This window comes from Cebus imitator, unplaced genomic scaffold, assembly GCF_001604975.1.
Source record: "Cebus imitator isolate Cc_AM_T3 unplaced genomic scaffold, Cebus_imitator-1.0 Scaffold78, whole genome shotgun sequence".
NCBI classification, from domain to species: domain Eukaryota; kingdom Metazoa; phylum Chordata; class Mammalia; order Primates; family Cebidae; genus Cebus; species Cebus imitator.
In genome coordinates, this window is record NW_016107393.1 from 2,010,049 (window position 1) to 2,027,431 (window position 17,383).

Consider the following 17,383-nt stretch of genomic DNA (forward strand, 5'->3'; position numbering starts at 1 on the left):
AAGACTTTCTCCACTACAGATTCCACTTTGTACTATAGTCTGAATAGTTTGGGGTATGAAGGGTGTGAACCAAAAGGATTTAAGATGAAATAACGACTAATTAGAATGATTCACACTATTCTGAAAAAATTAACATGGATATGTGGAATTTCCCTGTTCTTAAAACGTACCTGTTATTTTTACTCCTTCCTTTGTTTCAGCTGGTATACCAACACCAAACTCATTTTCTCCAGAGACTCTGAAGTAGTAAATAGCTCCTTCTTGTAAATTGGTAACTTTGTAGGAGAGGCGGTTACAGTTGTTGGTCACAGAGACCCATGCTTTCTTGCTCGCCTCACGTTTTTCTATGTGGTAATTCTTCACTGGTGCTCCACCATCATTTTCAGGAACATCCCAGGATAACACTGCAGACTCTTTAGTTACATCTTGCACAGTAATGTTGGTTGGAGGACCTGGGGAATCTAAAACTTTGACAACTAAGGTCAGTGAAGCAGCACTCAAAACATTCTGAATCGTTAATGTGTATTTTCCAGAGTCATTTCTGTTGGCATTTTCAATGGTCAGTGATGTACGAGAGTCTGTGGTATCAATATAAGCTCTAGTGCGGAGGTCAGTGTCTGGCTTACTCCACAAGACACTGGGTACTGGTCTTCCTCGGAAAGGCACAGTCATGGTAAATGAGGCACCAGCCTTGACAATCAAAGTCTTCCTCATTTCACTGTCAATATCAAATACAGGTTCTTCTTCTCTTTCCTTTGCTATCTGAGGGTCGGAGCTATCACTGGGGTCACTAGCACCCACCTTATTGACAGATTTTACTCTGAAAACATATTCAGCTCCTGTTGTTAGTCCACCTATTGTATATTCTGTGCCTCGTAAGCTCTGAATGGCAGTTTTCCAGTCAGTGTCATCAGATTTCTTGTATTCTACAGTGTATCCAGTTATTGGGGCCCCACCATCAAAGAGAGGCTTAACCCAGCTGATAGTAATAGTTGTCTTGCCTGAGTCCACAATTTTGGGTTTGGATGGAGGAGATGGTAGGAACACTGGATCTTCTGCCCGAATTAAGGGAGAGCTTTCACTTGGAAGACTTAGGCCAGCAGCATTTTCTGCATAAACGCGATATTCATATTCACATCCTTCCCGAAGTCCTGTTGATTTCACTCTCAGATCATAAACTGGTTTTTTGTTTACACGCACCCATCTTAGGCTATTTTTCTCTCGCCTTTCAATTATATATCCAGATATTTCACTGCCTCCATCACTCTCGGGTCTTGACCAGCAAAGTGTCATGGATTCTTTGGTCACAGAAGTAATTTGCAAAGATGTGGGTGGACTTGGAACTGTAAATGGATCTAGTGCCTTTACAGCTACACTCTCTAGGGGCTCACCAACACCATATTTATTAACACCAGTTACTCTAAATATATATTCATTGCCTTTGAGTAACTTGGTTACTTTACAGGATGTTGTCCGTAACTCTCCTTCACATATTGTCCATGCAAGGTGGCTTGTTTCACGTTTTTCTACAATGTAATAGTCGATATCTGCGCCACCGTCTTCTTGGGGACGTCCCCAGGAAAGAGAGCATTTCTCAGCAGTGAGGCCATTTATTTCAAGTGGTCCTGCTGGTGGACCAGGCTTATCAAGTACCTTGCAATTAACTGCCACAGACCGAGTGCCAGCAACATTCTTCAGTGTTAGTACATATTGTCCAGTGTCTCGTCTTACACATTCTTTAACTGTTAACAAAGTATGATTGTCTGTTGAGATAATTTCTGTTCTTGCTCTTTCTTCAATTTCTACACCATCCTTGGCCCAGGAAATTACCGGCATAGGTCGCCCTGCAATGTCTGCATTTATTTTAAGGACCTCGCCAGCTTTAACAACAATAACGCCTTGGAACTTGACATCCATCATAATTCTTGGAGCCTCAACATCATCTTTAACTGTAATAGGCCCAGTGGATTCAGATGGCTCACTAACTGAGTCAGCAGCATTCCTTGCAAAAACCCGGAATTCATAACGCTGATCTTCAGTAAGCTCAGTTACTTCAAAGTATGTTTCTTGTATATTAGTATAATTGCACTTCAGCCACCGGCCATCTGGTAGTTCTCTGCGTTCAACAATGTATCCTGTGATCTTAGCTCCACCATCATAATGTGGTTTAGACCATTTAAGTGACACTGATTTTCTTGTGATATTTGTGACTTCAGGTTGTCCAGGAGGGTCACAAGGATCTCTTGCAGGGACTGGTTCACAAGATTTACTGCATTTACCAATTCCAGCAATATTCTCAGCATAAACACGATACTCATACATCAGTCCTTCATCAAGGCCGGAGACTTTCATTTGAGTATCAGGAATGAGAATTTTATTTGCTTTTGACCAAAGAATGCTGCTTCTTTCTTTATACTCAAGATGATAGCCAATTACTCGACTTCCTCCATCATTAACTGGCACCTGCCAGGTTACGAGCATGGTAGATTTTGTGGCATGCACAACTTTAGGAGTACCAGGAGGACCTGGAGGACTGAATGGATACTCTGCAACAACAGCTGAAGATTCACTGTAGGAGCTCTTTCCATAGCGATTTTCTGCACAAACACGGAACTGATACTCACTTCGTGTTGTCAGGCGAACTATTTTAATGGATGTTCTTGCAACTGCTTGTGAAACTATGTGCCATGTTGTAGAGGTGGTTTCTCTCTTTTCAACAATGTAATTGCTAATTTGGCAGCCACCGTCATATTCTGGAGGATTCCAAGAAATGGTTACACTATCACAACTAACCTCATCAATACGTATAGGACCTGGAGGTCCTGGTCTGTCAAGGACAATTATAGTAATAGGAACTGTTAAGGATCCAGCACTGTTTGAAACACATAATTCATAAGTTCCAACATCTTCCCTTGAAGCTTCCTTAATAGATAGTGATGTCACAGTCTTTGAAGAAGAAACATTGACTCTAGTTGTCTCTTTAAGAGTCTGACCATCTTTTTTCCAGGTCACAGTAGCTTGAGGTCTTCCTTTGAATGGCACATCAATCTTAAGTTGGTCTCTAGCCTTTACATTGAAAGTATTGAAAGGAAGCTCAACTGAAGGCTTTATTTCAATATCCCTTGCAATTACTGGCACTCCAAGTTGTCTTGGATCACTTCTTCCCTTTTCATTAACTGCAGCTACCCTGAAGACATACTCTTCTCCTGCAGTTAAGCCAGATATAGTTGCTTCTAGAGTCTTAACTTGTGTGCAAGTGCTCCACTTTTCACTCCCTTTAGTCTGCATTTCAACCACATAACCAGTAATTTTGCTGCCACCATCACTTTCCGGTTTCTCCCACTTAATTGTAGCTGTATTATGGGTCACATCAACAAGAATTACTCTTCCAGGTGGGAGGGGTGGTTCAGACACTTTAACGGGTTCCGTTGTTTCAGCTGGCAAACCAATCCCGTATTCATTGGAAGCCAAGACTCGGAAATAGTAAGAACATCCTTCTTGTAGATTTTCAATTTTGAAAGTAGTTTTAGTACAATTGTTTGTACTAGTAGCATAGGCTTTTCTGGTAGTTTCTCGTTTTTCAACAATGTAGTTTGTAATCTTAGCTCCACCATCAATAAGTGGCGGTTCCCAGGACAATGTCACTGAGTCTTTCTTCACTTCTCTTACAGTCAAATTCACAGGGGCACTTGGTGAGTCAAGAACTCTGACGTTAACAAAAGCTGTTTTGGAGCCACTATTATTTTCCAATGTCAGATTATACCGACCACTGTCAAATCTGGTAACATTATCAATCACCAACATTGTAAATGAGCTAGTCACCTCAATCTGAGCCCTGTCAGTGAGAATGCCTTCAGCCTTTTCCCATTTAACTTCAGGTTCTGGACGACCTTTGATAGTGACAAATAAGCGTAAAGTAGCACCTGCACGCAGAACGACCACCTTTCTGAGATCAGCATCGAGTTCTATTTCTGGTGGCTCGATTCTCTCCTGAGCAACCACTGAACCAGGTAGAGTTGCAGGTTCACCTACACCTTCAGAATTGATGGCACAAATACGGAAGTTATATTCAGTATTTTCTTTAAGCTTGGTCACTGTGAACTGCTTTCCTTGTAATCCTGTTGGTGGAGTGCAGGTTGTCCATTCATCAGCAGCAGCTTCTTTGACCTCAACAACATAGCCCTTAACAGGTGCACCACCATCATAAATTGGCTTATTCCATGCCAGGGAGACAGAAGATCTGGAAGTGTCTGTCACTTTCAGATTGCTTGGTGGACCTGGTGGATACAAGGCATCACATGCACGGTAGAAAACAGATGGCTCACTAGGTTCTCCCACACCAGCTGCATTTTCAGCAGCAACTCTGAATTCATAGGAATGGCCTTCAGTAAGACCAGTTACCCTGAGCCGGAGATCCGTTAGTGTTTTCTTGTTGCACTTGGTCCATCTAATGCCTTCCTTATCTCGTTTTTCAAGAATGTAGCCGTCAATTTCGGCACCTCCATCATCTACTGGGCGTGTCCATGTTACTATCATAGAATCTTTGGTGATTGCTGAGACTTCAGGTGTTGAAGGAGGACCTGGTGGCTTGTAAGGATTACAGGCTATAATAGGCTCAGATTCCAGGGGCTCTCCAATTCCATATTTATTCACAGCCATGACACGGAAAATGTATTCATTACCAGGAAGAAGTTTAGTAACTTTGTAGTTAAGAGCCTGTACCTCAGTCGAAACCTGGGTCCAAGAGAGTCGGCTTGTCTCCCTCTTTTCAATGATGTAATGTGAAATATTAGCACCACCATCATGCAAAGGTGGGTTCCATGCCAGGTAACATTTTTCTGCAGTAACTCCCGTAACTTTCAGAGGCCCTTCAGGAGGTCCTGGCCTGTCAAGTACCTTTACAGTGATTGGTATAGACTTTGTACCACCAACATTGCTGAGTTTCAGAATATATTGTCCTCCATCAGTCCGTATACAGTCTTTGACAACAAGAGTTGTTTTCTGAATAGTAGATTTAATTTCCATTCTAGCCGCTGTTTCTTCAAGTTCTTTTCCATCTTTTAACCAAATAACATCAGGTATAGGTTTGCCACGGATGTCAGCTTCAAGAACAAAAGTCTCTCCTGCATGAACAACGATGACATCTTTATATTTTGGATCTAGAGAGGCATTCGGTGCATCAATTTCATCTCTTGCAGTAATGGCACCACTACTTTCAGATGGTTCACTCAAGTTTCCAGCTGCATTCCTTGCAATTACTCTAAATTCATATCTTTGGTCTTCTACAAGTCCACTCACTGTAAATTCAGTTTCTAATACATTGGTAAAGCTGGCTTTCATCCAGCGGCCGTCAGGTAGGTCCTTCTTTTCTACAATATAACCTGTTATTTTGCTACCACCATCATAGGCAGGTTTCTTCCATTTCAGTGTGATGTTGTTTCTCGTAATAACAATGGCTTCAGGGCGACCAGGTGGGTCACATGGATCACGAGCAACAAAGCATTCCGACACTTTGCTAGGCTTGCCAATGCCAACAATATTTTCAGCAGAAACTTTGAACTCATACTCAAGGCCCTCATCAAGCCCAGTTGTTTTGAATTTGGTATCCTGAATGAGGGTCTTATTTAACTTGACCCATAAAATACTGTTCTTTTCTTTCTGTTCAAGATGGTAGCCAATAATTTTGCTGCCTCCATCATTAACTGGCTCATGCCATTGGACAAGCATCTGATCTTTTGAGATTGATGTCACAAAAGGAGTTCCAGGTGGTCCAGGTTCTTTAAATGGATATTGTACAATAATTGGCTTAGAATCCAGTGGGGCACTTTTTCCATACCTGTTTTCAGCAAAAATTCTAAACTGGTACTCCGTGCCTGTTTTCAGTTTGGTTATTTTAATTGTTGTTCTTGCAACTGTTGCTGATACCATATGCCAAGTGGTGGTGGTTGTATCTCGCTTCTCTACAATGTAGTTGCTTATCTGGCAGCCACCAGTATAGGCTGGAGGTTCCCAAGATATGACTACAAAGTCTGCACTAACTTCATCAAACCGAACTGGGCCAACCGGAGGTCCAGGCTTTTCTAAAACAATAACACTGAGATTTTCTGTTGCTGTGCCTGCACTATTTGTTGCTGTTACAGTGTATTTTCCAAAGTCATCTTTGTTACTTTCTTTAATGTGCAAGACAGTTGAGGTAGCTGTTTCTTCAACATTTACTCTTGTTGTCTGTTTTAGAGGCTCACCATCTTTGACCCAAGAAATTTTAGGTCTTGGTCGGCCTATAACTGGAATTTCTATTTTAAGATCTTCTCCAGCTTGGATACTATATGTGTTAAATGGTAACTTTAAACTAGGCTGTATAGTCAAGTCCTTGGCTATGACAGGAACACCCAGCACTCTTGGATCGCTTCTTCCTTTCTCGTTATAAGCCTTGACACGGAACTGATATTCTTGTCCAGAACTCAAACCAGTAACAACTGCGTTACAGACTTTGGATTCGGCCACAACACTCCATTTTTCAGTTCCTTTGGGCTGCATTTCAACAACATACCCCAAGACTCTGCTACCACCATCATGTTCAGGCTTCTCCCACATAAGCGATGCACTGGTCTGGGAGACATCAGTGAGTGTAACCTTTCCTGGAGGGGAAGGAGGTTCAGCAGCTTTCACAGCATCAACAGTTTCCACTGGAACACCGACTCCAAATTCATTTTCAGCCATGACTCTGAAGTAATAAATGGCTCCTTCTGTAAGATTTTCCACTTTAAAACTTGTTTTGCTGCATTTACTACTTACATTAGCATAAGCTTTTCTGGTTGACTCACGTTTGTCAATCACATAGTTCTTGACCTTTGCCCCTCCATCAATGATGGGTGGCTCCCATACCAGGAGGACAGAATCTTTTCTCACTTCTTTGACTGCCAAATTCTGTGGTGGTCCTGGAGTGTCAAGAACTTTCAGAGTTACAAAAGCAGACTTTGATCCACTGCTGTTTTCCAACTTAAGAATGTATTTTCCAGCATCATTTCTATCACAGTTATCTATTGATAGTTGGGTATAGTTTACTCCCTTTTCAATTTGGACCTTATCTGTGAATTCACCTTCTTCTCGAGACCAAGTGATCTCAGGCGTTGGACGACCTTTGAATGGAATGTGAATTCTGGCAGAGCCACCAGCTCTTACAACAATTCCTTTTCTTAATTCGGAATCAAGGTCAAGTTCAGGTGCTTCGAGTTTATCTTCTGGTTTCACAGTACCAGGAACTGATGTAGCCTCGCCTAAACCAACTTTGTTGAGGGCACAGACTCGTATTTTATACTCTTGGTGTTCGGTCAGCTTTGAAATTTCAAATCGAGTGACCCTTAAGCCAGTCTGTGGAGTAACTATTTGCCATTCTTCTTCATCTGCTTTACACATTTCTACTACATATCCCAGGATCTCACTGCCACCATCGTAGATGGGTTTACCCCAGGCAAGTGTGATTGAATTTTTAGTAGTGTCTACAATGTGTGCATTGGTGGGTGGGCCAGGTTTGAACACAGGATCACAGGCCTTATAATAAACTGTAGCTGGACTTGGTTCTCCAACTCCAGCAGCATTTTCTGCAGAGACCCTGAATTCATACTCATGATCTTCTGTTAATCCTGTCACTCTTAGACGCAAATCTGTAATGCGGCGTTTATTACATTTTATCCATCGAATACCACTTCTGTCTCTTTTCTCTACAATGTAACCAATAATCTCACTTCCACCATCACTATCTGGACGGTTCCAACAGACGGTCATGGAGTCTTTGGCAATATTTGTGACTTCCAAGCTTTTTGGTGGTCCAGGAAGCACAAATGGATTTTTCATTAGTACTGGTGCAGATTCCAAAGGCTCTCCAACACCATATTTGTTGACAGCCATTATACGGAAAATATATTCATTACCTTCTAAGAGTTTGGTAATTTTCAGAGAATTGGTCACAACTTCTGAAGCAACAACAGTCCAGGCAAGTCGACTTGTTTCTCGCTTTTCAACAACATAGTGAGAAATGTCACTGCCACCATCTTGAAGTGGTGGAGACCATGTTAAAGAGCATTTTTCAGAAGTGACTCCTGTAACCTGGACTGGCCCTTCTGGAGGTCCTGGTCTATCTAATACTTTTACATTTACTGGGAATGATTTAGAACCTGCAACATTGGAAGCTCTTAAAATATACTGTCCACCATCAATTCTAATCGCATCTTTTATAATAAGTAAAGCCTTGAAATCTGTGTTCTTTATTTCACATCTAGCAGATTCTTCAATTTCCTTATCTCCTCTTAACCACTCAATGGTAGGTAGGGGCTTTCCATGGACATCAGCCTCAAGCCTGAATGTTTCTCCAGCATTTACCACAATTGTGTCTCTGAATTTGGGATCCATTGAAATTCTTGGGAGTTCAACCTCATCCTTGGCAGTTATTGGTCCAGTACTGTCAGAGGGTTTACTTATTGCACCAGCTGCATTCTTTGCAATGACTCTGAATTCATATCTTTGATCTTCAGTAAGACCTGACACAGTAAATTGAGTTTCAATGACATTTGTAAAGCTGGCTTTCATCCAACGACCATCAGGCAAGTCACGTTTCTCTACAATGTAGCCTGTAATCATACTTCCACCATCATATACAGGTTTGGTCCATTGTAAAGTGATTTCATTTCTTTTAACCATTATTGCTTCTGGGGTTCCTGGTGGGTCACAGGGATCTCTGGCTACATAGCATTCAGAATTCTTGCTTGCTTTGCCTACACCAACAATATTTTCAGCATAAACTCTGAATTCATATTCAATGCCTTCTTCAAGATTCTGTGCTTTGAATTGAGTGTCATGAATAATAGTTTTGTTGACCTTTGTCCACAAAATACTATTTCTTTCTTTTCTCTCCAGGTGGTAACCTATGACTGGGCTTCCACCATTGTTGATTGGTTCATGCCACTGTATGACCATGGAGTCTTTGGAAATGGCTGTGGCAAATGGTGTACCTGGAGGACCTGGTTCTTTGTAGGGATATTGAGCAACAATTGGATCAGACTCTAAGGCAAAGCTTTGTCCATATCTGTTTTCGGCAAATATTCTGAATTGGTATTCTGTGCCAGTTTTCAGTTTGGTCACCTTGAGCGTAGTTCTAGCAACAGTAGCAGAAACAACATCCCATACTGTGGTGGTTGTATCTCTTTTCTGAACAATGTAGTTGGTGATTTGGCAGCCACCTGTATATAATGGAGGGTTCCAAGATAATGTAATACTTTCAGCACTAACATCATCAAATTTAATGGGTCCTTTTGGAGGATCAGGTTTATCTAGAGTTATAATTTCGATGGATGCTGTCTTCTGACCAACAACATTGGCAACTGTGATGCCATATTGTCCACCATCATCCTTATGAGTTTCTTTAATACTGAGTGTGGTGAGATCCAGTGAATCAGTAACATTGATTCTTGTGGTCTGCTTCAGTGGGAGACCATCTTTAGTCCAGGTAATGGTTGGCTTAGGACGTCCAGAAATTGGCACTTCTATTTTCAAATCCTGGCCAACCTGTACACTGTAACTACTGAATGCAGGTTTTACATCTGGCTCAATTACCAGATCTTTGGCAACTATTGGAACTGCAAGGGACCGAGGATCACTTCTCCCCTTTTCATTTACAGCAACAACTCTAAAAAGATATTCTTCCCCTTGAGTTAGGTTGGTAATTACTGCCTCAAGAGACTTTACGCGAGCACACTCTGACCACTTCTCACTGTGTTTCGCTTGCATTTCCACAATATACTGAATGATTTTACTGCCACCATCGTGTTCAGGCTTTGTCCAACTCAGAGAGACACTGTTTCTGGTGACATCATCCACAGTTATTTTTCCAGGAGGTTGTGGTACTTCTGCAACCTTAATTGGATCAGCAGTCTGAGCAGGAAGGCCAATACCATACTCATTCTCAGCTGTGACTCTAAAGTAATAACTGCAACCTTCTTGGAGCTGATCGATTTTCCAAGAATTCTTATGGCAATTAGTTACAACAGCAGCATATGATTTTCTTGTGGCTTCACGTTTCTCAACAATGTAATTTTTTATTTTGGATCCCCCATCCAACAAAGGAGGTTCCCATGTAATGGATACGGAGTCTTTGGTGATTTCTGTGATTTTCAGGTTAACAGGTGGACTTGGTGTGTCCAGAACTCTCACAGTAACAAAGGCAGACTTTGTTCCACTGCTGTTTTCTAATGTAAGCGTATATTTTCCACTATCATATCGGTTGACATTGTCAAGAACAAGAGAGGTGAAACTGCTAGTGACATCAATTATAGCTGCATCTCGGATTTCACCATCCATCTTTCCCCATTTAACTTCTGGCGTAGGACGACCTTTGATAGGAACAAATAACCTTAAGGAGCCACCTGCCCTAATGTTTATGATTTTCCTTAGTTCTAGGTCAAGATCAATGTCTGGTGCTTCCAGTTTTTCTTCAACTATAATAGGTCCAGGGACATCAGCATGTTCTCCAACACCAGCTTTATTAATAGCACAGATACGGAAGTTGTATTCATGCTTTTCCAACAGCTTCTCTACTTCTATGTTTGTTTTGTTAATTCCAGTTGGTGGAGTGCACATTGTCCATTCACCAACACTCACATCACATTTTTCAACAATGTATCCTTGGATTTCACAGCCACCATCATATATTGGTTTGCTCCAAGAAAGGAATACTGAAGATCTGGTAGTATCTATGACTTTGGGGTTGTTTGGAGGTCCTGGTTTATAAATAGGATCACAAGCCTTTTGGTGAGCAGAAGGAGGGCTTGGTTCACTAAGTCCAGCAGCATTCTCAGCGGAAACTCTGAACTCATAATCGTGATTTTCTATGAGTCCTGTTACTCTCAGGCGCAACTCTCCAATCAGACGCTTGTGGCATCTTGTCCATCTAATGCCTTCTTTATCCCGTTTCTCAAGAACATATCCAAGAATTTCACTGCCACCATCAGATGCTGGTCTTTCCCATACAACAATCATTGAGTCCTTGGTCACTGTTGTGACTTCTGGAGCTTTTGGTGCATCTGGTACTACAAATGGATTCTTGGCAATTACTGGCTCAGATTCGAGAGGTTCACCAACACCATATTTGTTTACGGCCATTATACGGAAACTATATTCATTGCCTTCAAGAAGCTTAGTAACCTTGCAGCTGAGGGTCTGCACATTGGCATCAACCAGAGTCCAAACTAAGCGACTGGTTTCTCTCTTTTCCACAATATAGTTTATTATATCACTCCCACCATCCTGAAGTGGGGGTTTCCAAGCTAGCGTGCATTTTTCTGCTGTAATGCCTGAGATAACAACAGGTCCTTCAGGTGGCCCTGGTCTATCAAGAACTTTGACATTCACAGTAACTGATCTCTCTCCTGCAACATTTTTGGCTTTCAGTATGTAATTTCCACTGTCGACGCGTACTGCATCTTTTACACTGAGACTGGTAGCAAAGTCGGTGCTCTTTATTTCTAATCGAGCTGTGTTTGAAAGCTCCTGTTCACCTTTTATCCACTGAATTGTTGGTATTGGCTTGCCATAAATATCTGCATCAACCCTGAATGACTCACCAGCATGAACCACGATTGTGTCTTTGTATTTTGGATCCATACTTATTCGTGGTGGATCTACCTCATCTCTAGCTGTGATTGCTCCTGTGCTTTCTGAAGGCTCACTAAACACTCCTGCGGCATTTCGGGCTATAACCCGGAACTCATATCTGTGATCTTCAATGAGGCCCGTTACTTCAAAATGAGTGTCAATAATATTTGTAAAACTGGCTTTCATCCAACGGCCCTCAGGTAATTCTTTCTTTTCAACAATGTATCCAGTAATCTTGCTTCCACCATCATAGGTGGGTTTCTTCCACTGAAGAGTCACAGAATTCCTTGTGACAATGATTGCCTCTGGCTTTCCTGGTGGATCACATGGGTCACGAGCCACATAGCATTCTGATACTTTACTTGGCTTGCCAATGCCCACGATGTTCTCTGCAGAGACTCTAAATTCATATTCAACACCTTCTTCAAGGCCAGTTGTCTTAAACTTGGTTTGAGGGATAGGTGTTTTATTCAACTTAATCCAGAGGATGCTATTTCTTTCCTTGCGTTCTAGATGATAGCCAGTGACTCTGCTTCCTCCATCACTTACTGGCTCATTCCATTGTACTTCCATGCTGTCCCTGGAGGACAGTGTGACAAGTGGAGTGCCAGGAGGACCAGGAACTTTGAATGGATATTGGGCTACAATAGGCTCTGAATTGAGGTAGGTACTCTTCCCATATCTGTTTTCAGCTGCAATTCTAAACTGATATTCACATCCAGTCTTCAATCGGCAAGCCTTTATTGTTGTCCTTGCAACCGTAGCTGATACAATTTGCCAGGTGGTTGTGGAAGTGTCCCGTTTCTCAACAATGTAATTATTGATAGAACTTCCACCATCATACTTGGGTGGGGCCCAGGAAAGAGTGATACTATCAGCTGTCACTTCATCTATTTTAACTGGTCCAGTTGGAGGCCCTGGTTTGTCAAGAACGATAACACTAAGGGTTTCAGTAGCTTCACCCGCTGAGTTAGTCAGTTTAACCATATAATGGCCAACATCTTCTCGGCAGGCTTCCTTTATTGTCAGTAGTGAATTATTTTCTGTGCTCTCTGCATTTACTCTAGTTGTCTGCTTCAGTGGTACATCATCTTTATGCCAGGTTACAGCTGGTGTAGGGCGGCCAATGAATGGAACATCAACTTTTAGGTCTTCACCTGCCAGTACAGTGAAAGTATTGAACGGGAGTTTGAAGGCTGGTGGAATGACAAGGTCTTTGGCGATCACTGGCACACTCAGTTGTCTAGGATCACTGATGCCCTTTTCATTCTGAGCTGAAACACGGAAAGAGTATTCTTCACCCTGAATTAATCCAGTGATAGTGGCTTCAGTGACCTTGACTGTGGCACACGTGGCCCATTTGTCACTGCCTTTGCTCTGCATCTCCACAATGTAGCCTAGAATTCGGCTGCCTCCATCATGCTCTGGTTTCTCCCAAGATAGTGACACGCTATTTCTTGTGACATCCATCAAAGTTATTTTTCCTGGAGGAAGAGGGCGTTCTGATGCTTTCACAGATTCTGCGGTTTCAGCAGGCAGCCCAATGCCATATTCATTTTCTGCGAGAACCCTGAAATAGTAGCTACAGCCTTCTTGAAGCTGGTCTACCTTCCAGGAAGTCTTGTGGCAGTTTGTTGCAACAGTTGAATATGCTTTTCTTGTTGATTCCCGCTTTTCAACAATATAGTTCTTGATTTTCGAACCTCCATCAAGGAGAGGCGGGTCCCATGTCAGTGTAACAGATGTCTTAGTGACCTCCTTTACCTTCAGATCCTGTGGAGGGCCTGGTGTATCGAGTACTCTAACATTGACAAATGCAGACTTGCTGCCTGAACTATTTTCTACAGTTAGTATATATTTGCCACTGTCAAATCTGTTTACATTTCCAACAATAAGCAGTGTGTAAGAGCTTGTGGATTCGATGCTAGCTTTATCTAAAGATTCTCCGTGTTCCCGGGCCCACTTCACCTCAGGTGCAGGCCTTCCTTTGATTGGAACAAAAAGTCTCAGGGTGCAGCAGGCCCTTATAGTAACAAGTTTACGCAGGTCAGCATCCAGTTCAATCTCTGGAGGCAGCATTCTGTCTTCAGCCTTTGGAGTTCCAGGAACAAGGGCAGGTTCCCCAAGTCCTTCAGAATTCATGGCATAGATACGGATCTTATATTCCTGGTTCTCTATGAGGCCAGTGATGGTATAAGAAGTTGCCTTGAGTCCTGCTGGTGGAGTAACAATCTGCCATTCATCTTCCTCTGGCAGGGCAATCTCAACCATATACCCAGTGATTTCTGAACCACCATCATAGATAGGTTTATTCCAGGCAATTGAAATGGATGATCTACTTGTATCTAGAACACGTGGGTTACCTGGTGGTCCAGGTTTAAACACAGTGTCACAAGCCTTGTAAAATGGACTGGTAGGACTTGGTGCACTAATTCCAGCAGCATTTTCAGCCATAATTCTGTACTCATATTCATGTCCTTCTGTCAGTCCAGACACTTTATATCTTAAATCAGTAACAGTTTTTTTGTTGCATTTAACCCAGCGTTGGCTAGCTTTATCATGCCGTTCCACAATGTAATTGATGATCTCACTTCCACCATCAGAATCAGGATGTCCCCAGCAGACAACCATCGAATCTTTAGTAATAGTTGTCACTTCAGGGTTTTTGGGTGGATCAGGTGGTCCATAAGGATTCACTGCGAGCACAGGCTCTGATTCCAGTGGCTCTCCAACTCCATATTTATTTACAGCCATGACACGGAATATGTATTCATTGCCCTTCAAGAGTTTAGTGACCTTTAGCTTTGTTACTTGGACTTCTGAGGCTACATTTGTCCATGCCAATCTGCTGGTTTCACGTTTCTGTACTATGTAATGATCAATTTTGGCACCTCCATCATCCAGTGGAGGCAACCACGACAGTACACACTTTTCCGAAGTCACTTCAGTTACAGCCAAAGGTCCTTCAGGTGGCCCTGGTCTGTCAAGAACTTTGACATTGAAAATGTGTTTGGCAAAGCCACCAGGATTAGTTGCTGTAAGGGTGTAGGCACCACTATCCCTTCTTGTTGAATCCTTGTTTACCAGATTAGTAGAGAAATCTGCAATTTTTATTTCTAATTTTGCTGTGCCTTCCAGCTCTTTTCCGTCTTTGGTCCATTCCATTGTTGGAGGTGGGCGGCCTGAAACATCAGCTTCTAGCCTGAATGCTTCACCTGCTTTTAATACAACTGTGTCCTTAAATTTAACATCCACCTTTATCTTTGGTGCTTCAACGTCATCCCTGCATGTGATAGCATCGGATGGCTCAGAAGGTGGACTGATGGCACCCGCAGCATTTTTGGCAATCACACGGAATTCATATGCAGCATCTTCTGTTAGGCCACTGACTGTAAATTCATTCTCCAAAATGTTGCTGAAGTTTGCCTTCAGCCACCGTCCATTAGGAAGGTCTCTCTTTTCCACAATATAACTGGTAATTTTAAAGCCCCCAGTATATTCAGGCTTAGCCCATTTAAGTGTCACTGTGTGTCTTGTAATATTTAGAGGTACTGGTTTTCCAGGTGGGTCAATGGGATCCAGAGCAAACATAGGCTCCGATGGCTTGCTTGGCTTGCTTTTGCCTGCCATATTTTCTGCAATTACCCGGAATTCATAAGCAATACCATCTGTAAGTCCACTCGATTTGAAAATGTTGCCTGGTACTAAAGCTTTGCTCACTGTCTGCCAGAGAATACCATTTCGTTCTTTTCTTTCAACGTGATATCCTAAAATGGGGCTTCCACCATCAGAAAGTGGCTCATGCCAGCTAATTGTCATTGAATCCTTGGTAACTGCAGTTACCTGAGGGGTACCAGGAGGTCCAGGAACCTTAAATGGATAGTTGGCAACTATAGATGCTGATGTGATGCCTGGTCCAACTCCATATCTATTCTGAGCTTTTACACGGAACTGATACTCTAGTCCAGTAGTAAGGCGGGTGGCTTTATAGGTAGTACGTATAACGGTGGTTGCTAACTCAACCCAGGTAGTACTGTCAGTCTGCCGCATTTCCACTACATAGTTGCTTATTGGGACGCCACCATCGTTCTCAGGGGGATCCCAAGAGAAGATTACAAAGTCAGATGAAACTTCATCAAATTTGATTGGTCCAGTAGGTGGCCCTGGGATATCATGGACTTGAATGGTGATGACATCACCAACCTCTCCGACAATGTTCCTTGCTGTTAATGGATAGGGCCCACTATCACTTCTGACACACTCATTGATATTTAAGATGGTTGAAGTTGCTGTGGTTTCAAAATTAACTCTCTGTGTCTGTTTAAGAATTTGGTCTCCTTTTTTCCATGTCACTGTGGGCTTTGGTCGACCAAGCACTGGAATTTCAACTTTGATGTTCTCACCAGCTCTGGCAATGACCAGTTTCTGATAGATGCCACGGAGATCCAGCTCTGGAAGCATTGTCTGCTCCTTGACAATGACAGGTCTGCTTTCTCTAGGGGCACTTCTCCCTGCACTGTTCACTGCCATCACTTGGAAGGTGTATTCCTCTCCTTCGGTTAGATTCCTCGCAACACATTCTAATCCTTTCACGGTTGTGATGTGGGTCCACTGGTCAGAGCCTTTTCTTTGGGCTTCAATCACATAGCCAGTGATCTTGCTGCCACCATCATGTTTGGGCTTAGGCCATGCCAGGCTGACGGTGCTCTTAGTTATGTCCATGATGTTAAGGCTGTCTGGTGGAGATGGTGCTTCAGAGGCTTTTACAGGCTCTGTAGTTTCTGCTGGCTCACCAATTCCATATTCATTCTCTGCCATCACTCTGAAGAAGTATTCACACCCTTCAGACAAGCCAGTAACTTTATATGTGCATTTATGGCACTTAGTGGTGGCTGTGGAATATGATTTCCGTGTTGCTTCACGTTTCTCTACAATGTAGTTTGTTATACGTGAGCCCCCATCTATCAGAGGGAGGTCCCAGTGCAGGGTGACACTGTCCTTTGTGATGTCTGTAGGCCGCAGGTTGAGGACTGGGCCTGGTGTGTCCAAGACTCTGACGTTCACAAAGCCACTTTTCTTCCCAGCCGGGTTTTCAATAGTCATGACAAATTTACCGGTATCATATCTGTTACATTCTGGGATAATCAGAAGAGTAAATGATTCTGTATTTTCAATGTTGGCTCGGTTTTTCAGGTTGATGTCATCTTTGGTCCATGTCACTTCAGGAGCAGGACGACCTTTAATCGGCACAAATATTCTAATACTGAGTCCTGCTCTAACAACAAGAGTTCTTCGAAGCTCAGCATCTAGTTCAAAATCAGGAGCCATTTCCCGTTCTACGATTTCAACATCTGGAATTACTGCCGGCTCCCCAACACCTGCATCGTTGACGGCACTGATTCTAAAGTTGTATTTTTCTCTAGTCTGAAGATCAGGAACAACGAACTGAGTGATTCTGAGGGAAGTTCCTGTGGTATCTTTTATCCAGGTCTCATCTCCTACTTTCTGATGCTCCACAACATAGCCAGTGATTTCAAGTCCGCCATCATAATGAGGCTTGCCCCATGCCAAAGAAGCAGATTTCTTAGTAGTATCAGTGACGTGTGGATTTGAAGGTGGTCCTGGAGGATCTGAAAAAGAAACAAAGACACAAAAGTATATATTCAGAGTGTGGCTCTTGGATAATTAAGATAAAATATTGGCACACTGGAATGAGTGGTGTTGAAAAAGACAAATA

The 17,383-nt window shown here is 42.6% G+C and overlaps 1 protein-coding gene across 1 annotated transcript in view; it reads right to left on the minus strand.

The window, feature by feature from the left end:
• The window catches only part of TTN (titin), a 271,326-nt gene that overhangs the window by 32,678 nt on the left and 221,265 nt on the right, over window positions 1-17,383 (minus strand). Inside the window, 1 exon segment of the mRNA XM_037740043.1 lies at window positions 171-17,276. Coding sequence (XP_037595971.1) covers window positions 171-17,276 — 17,106 coding nt within the window.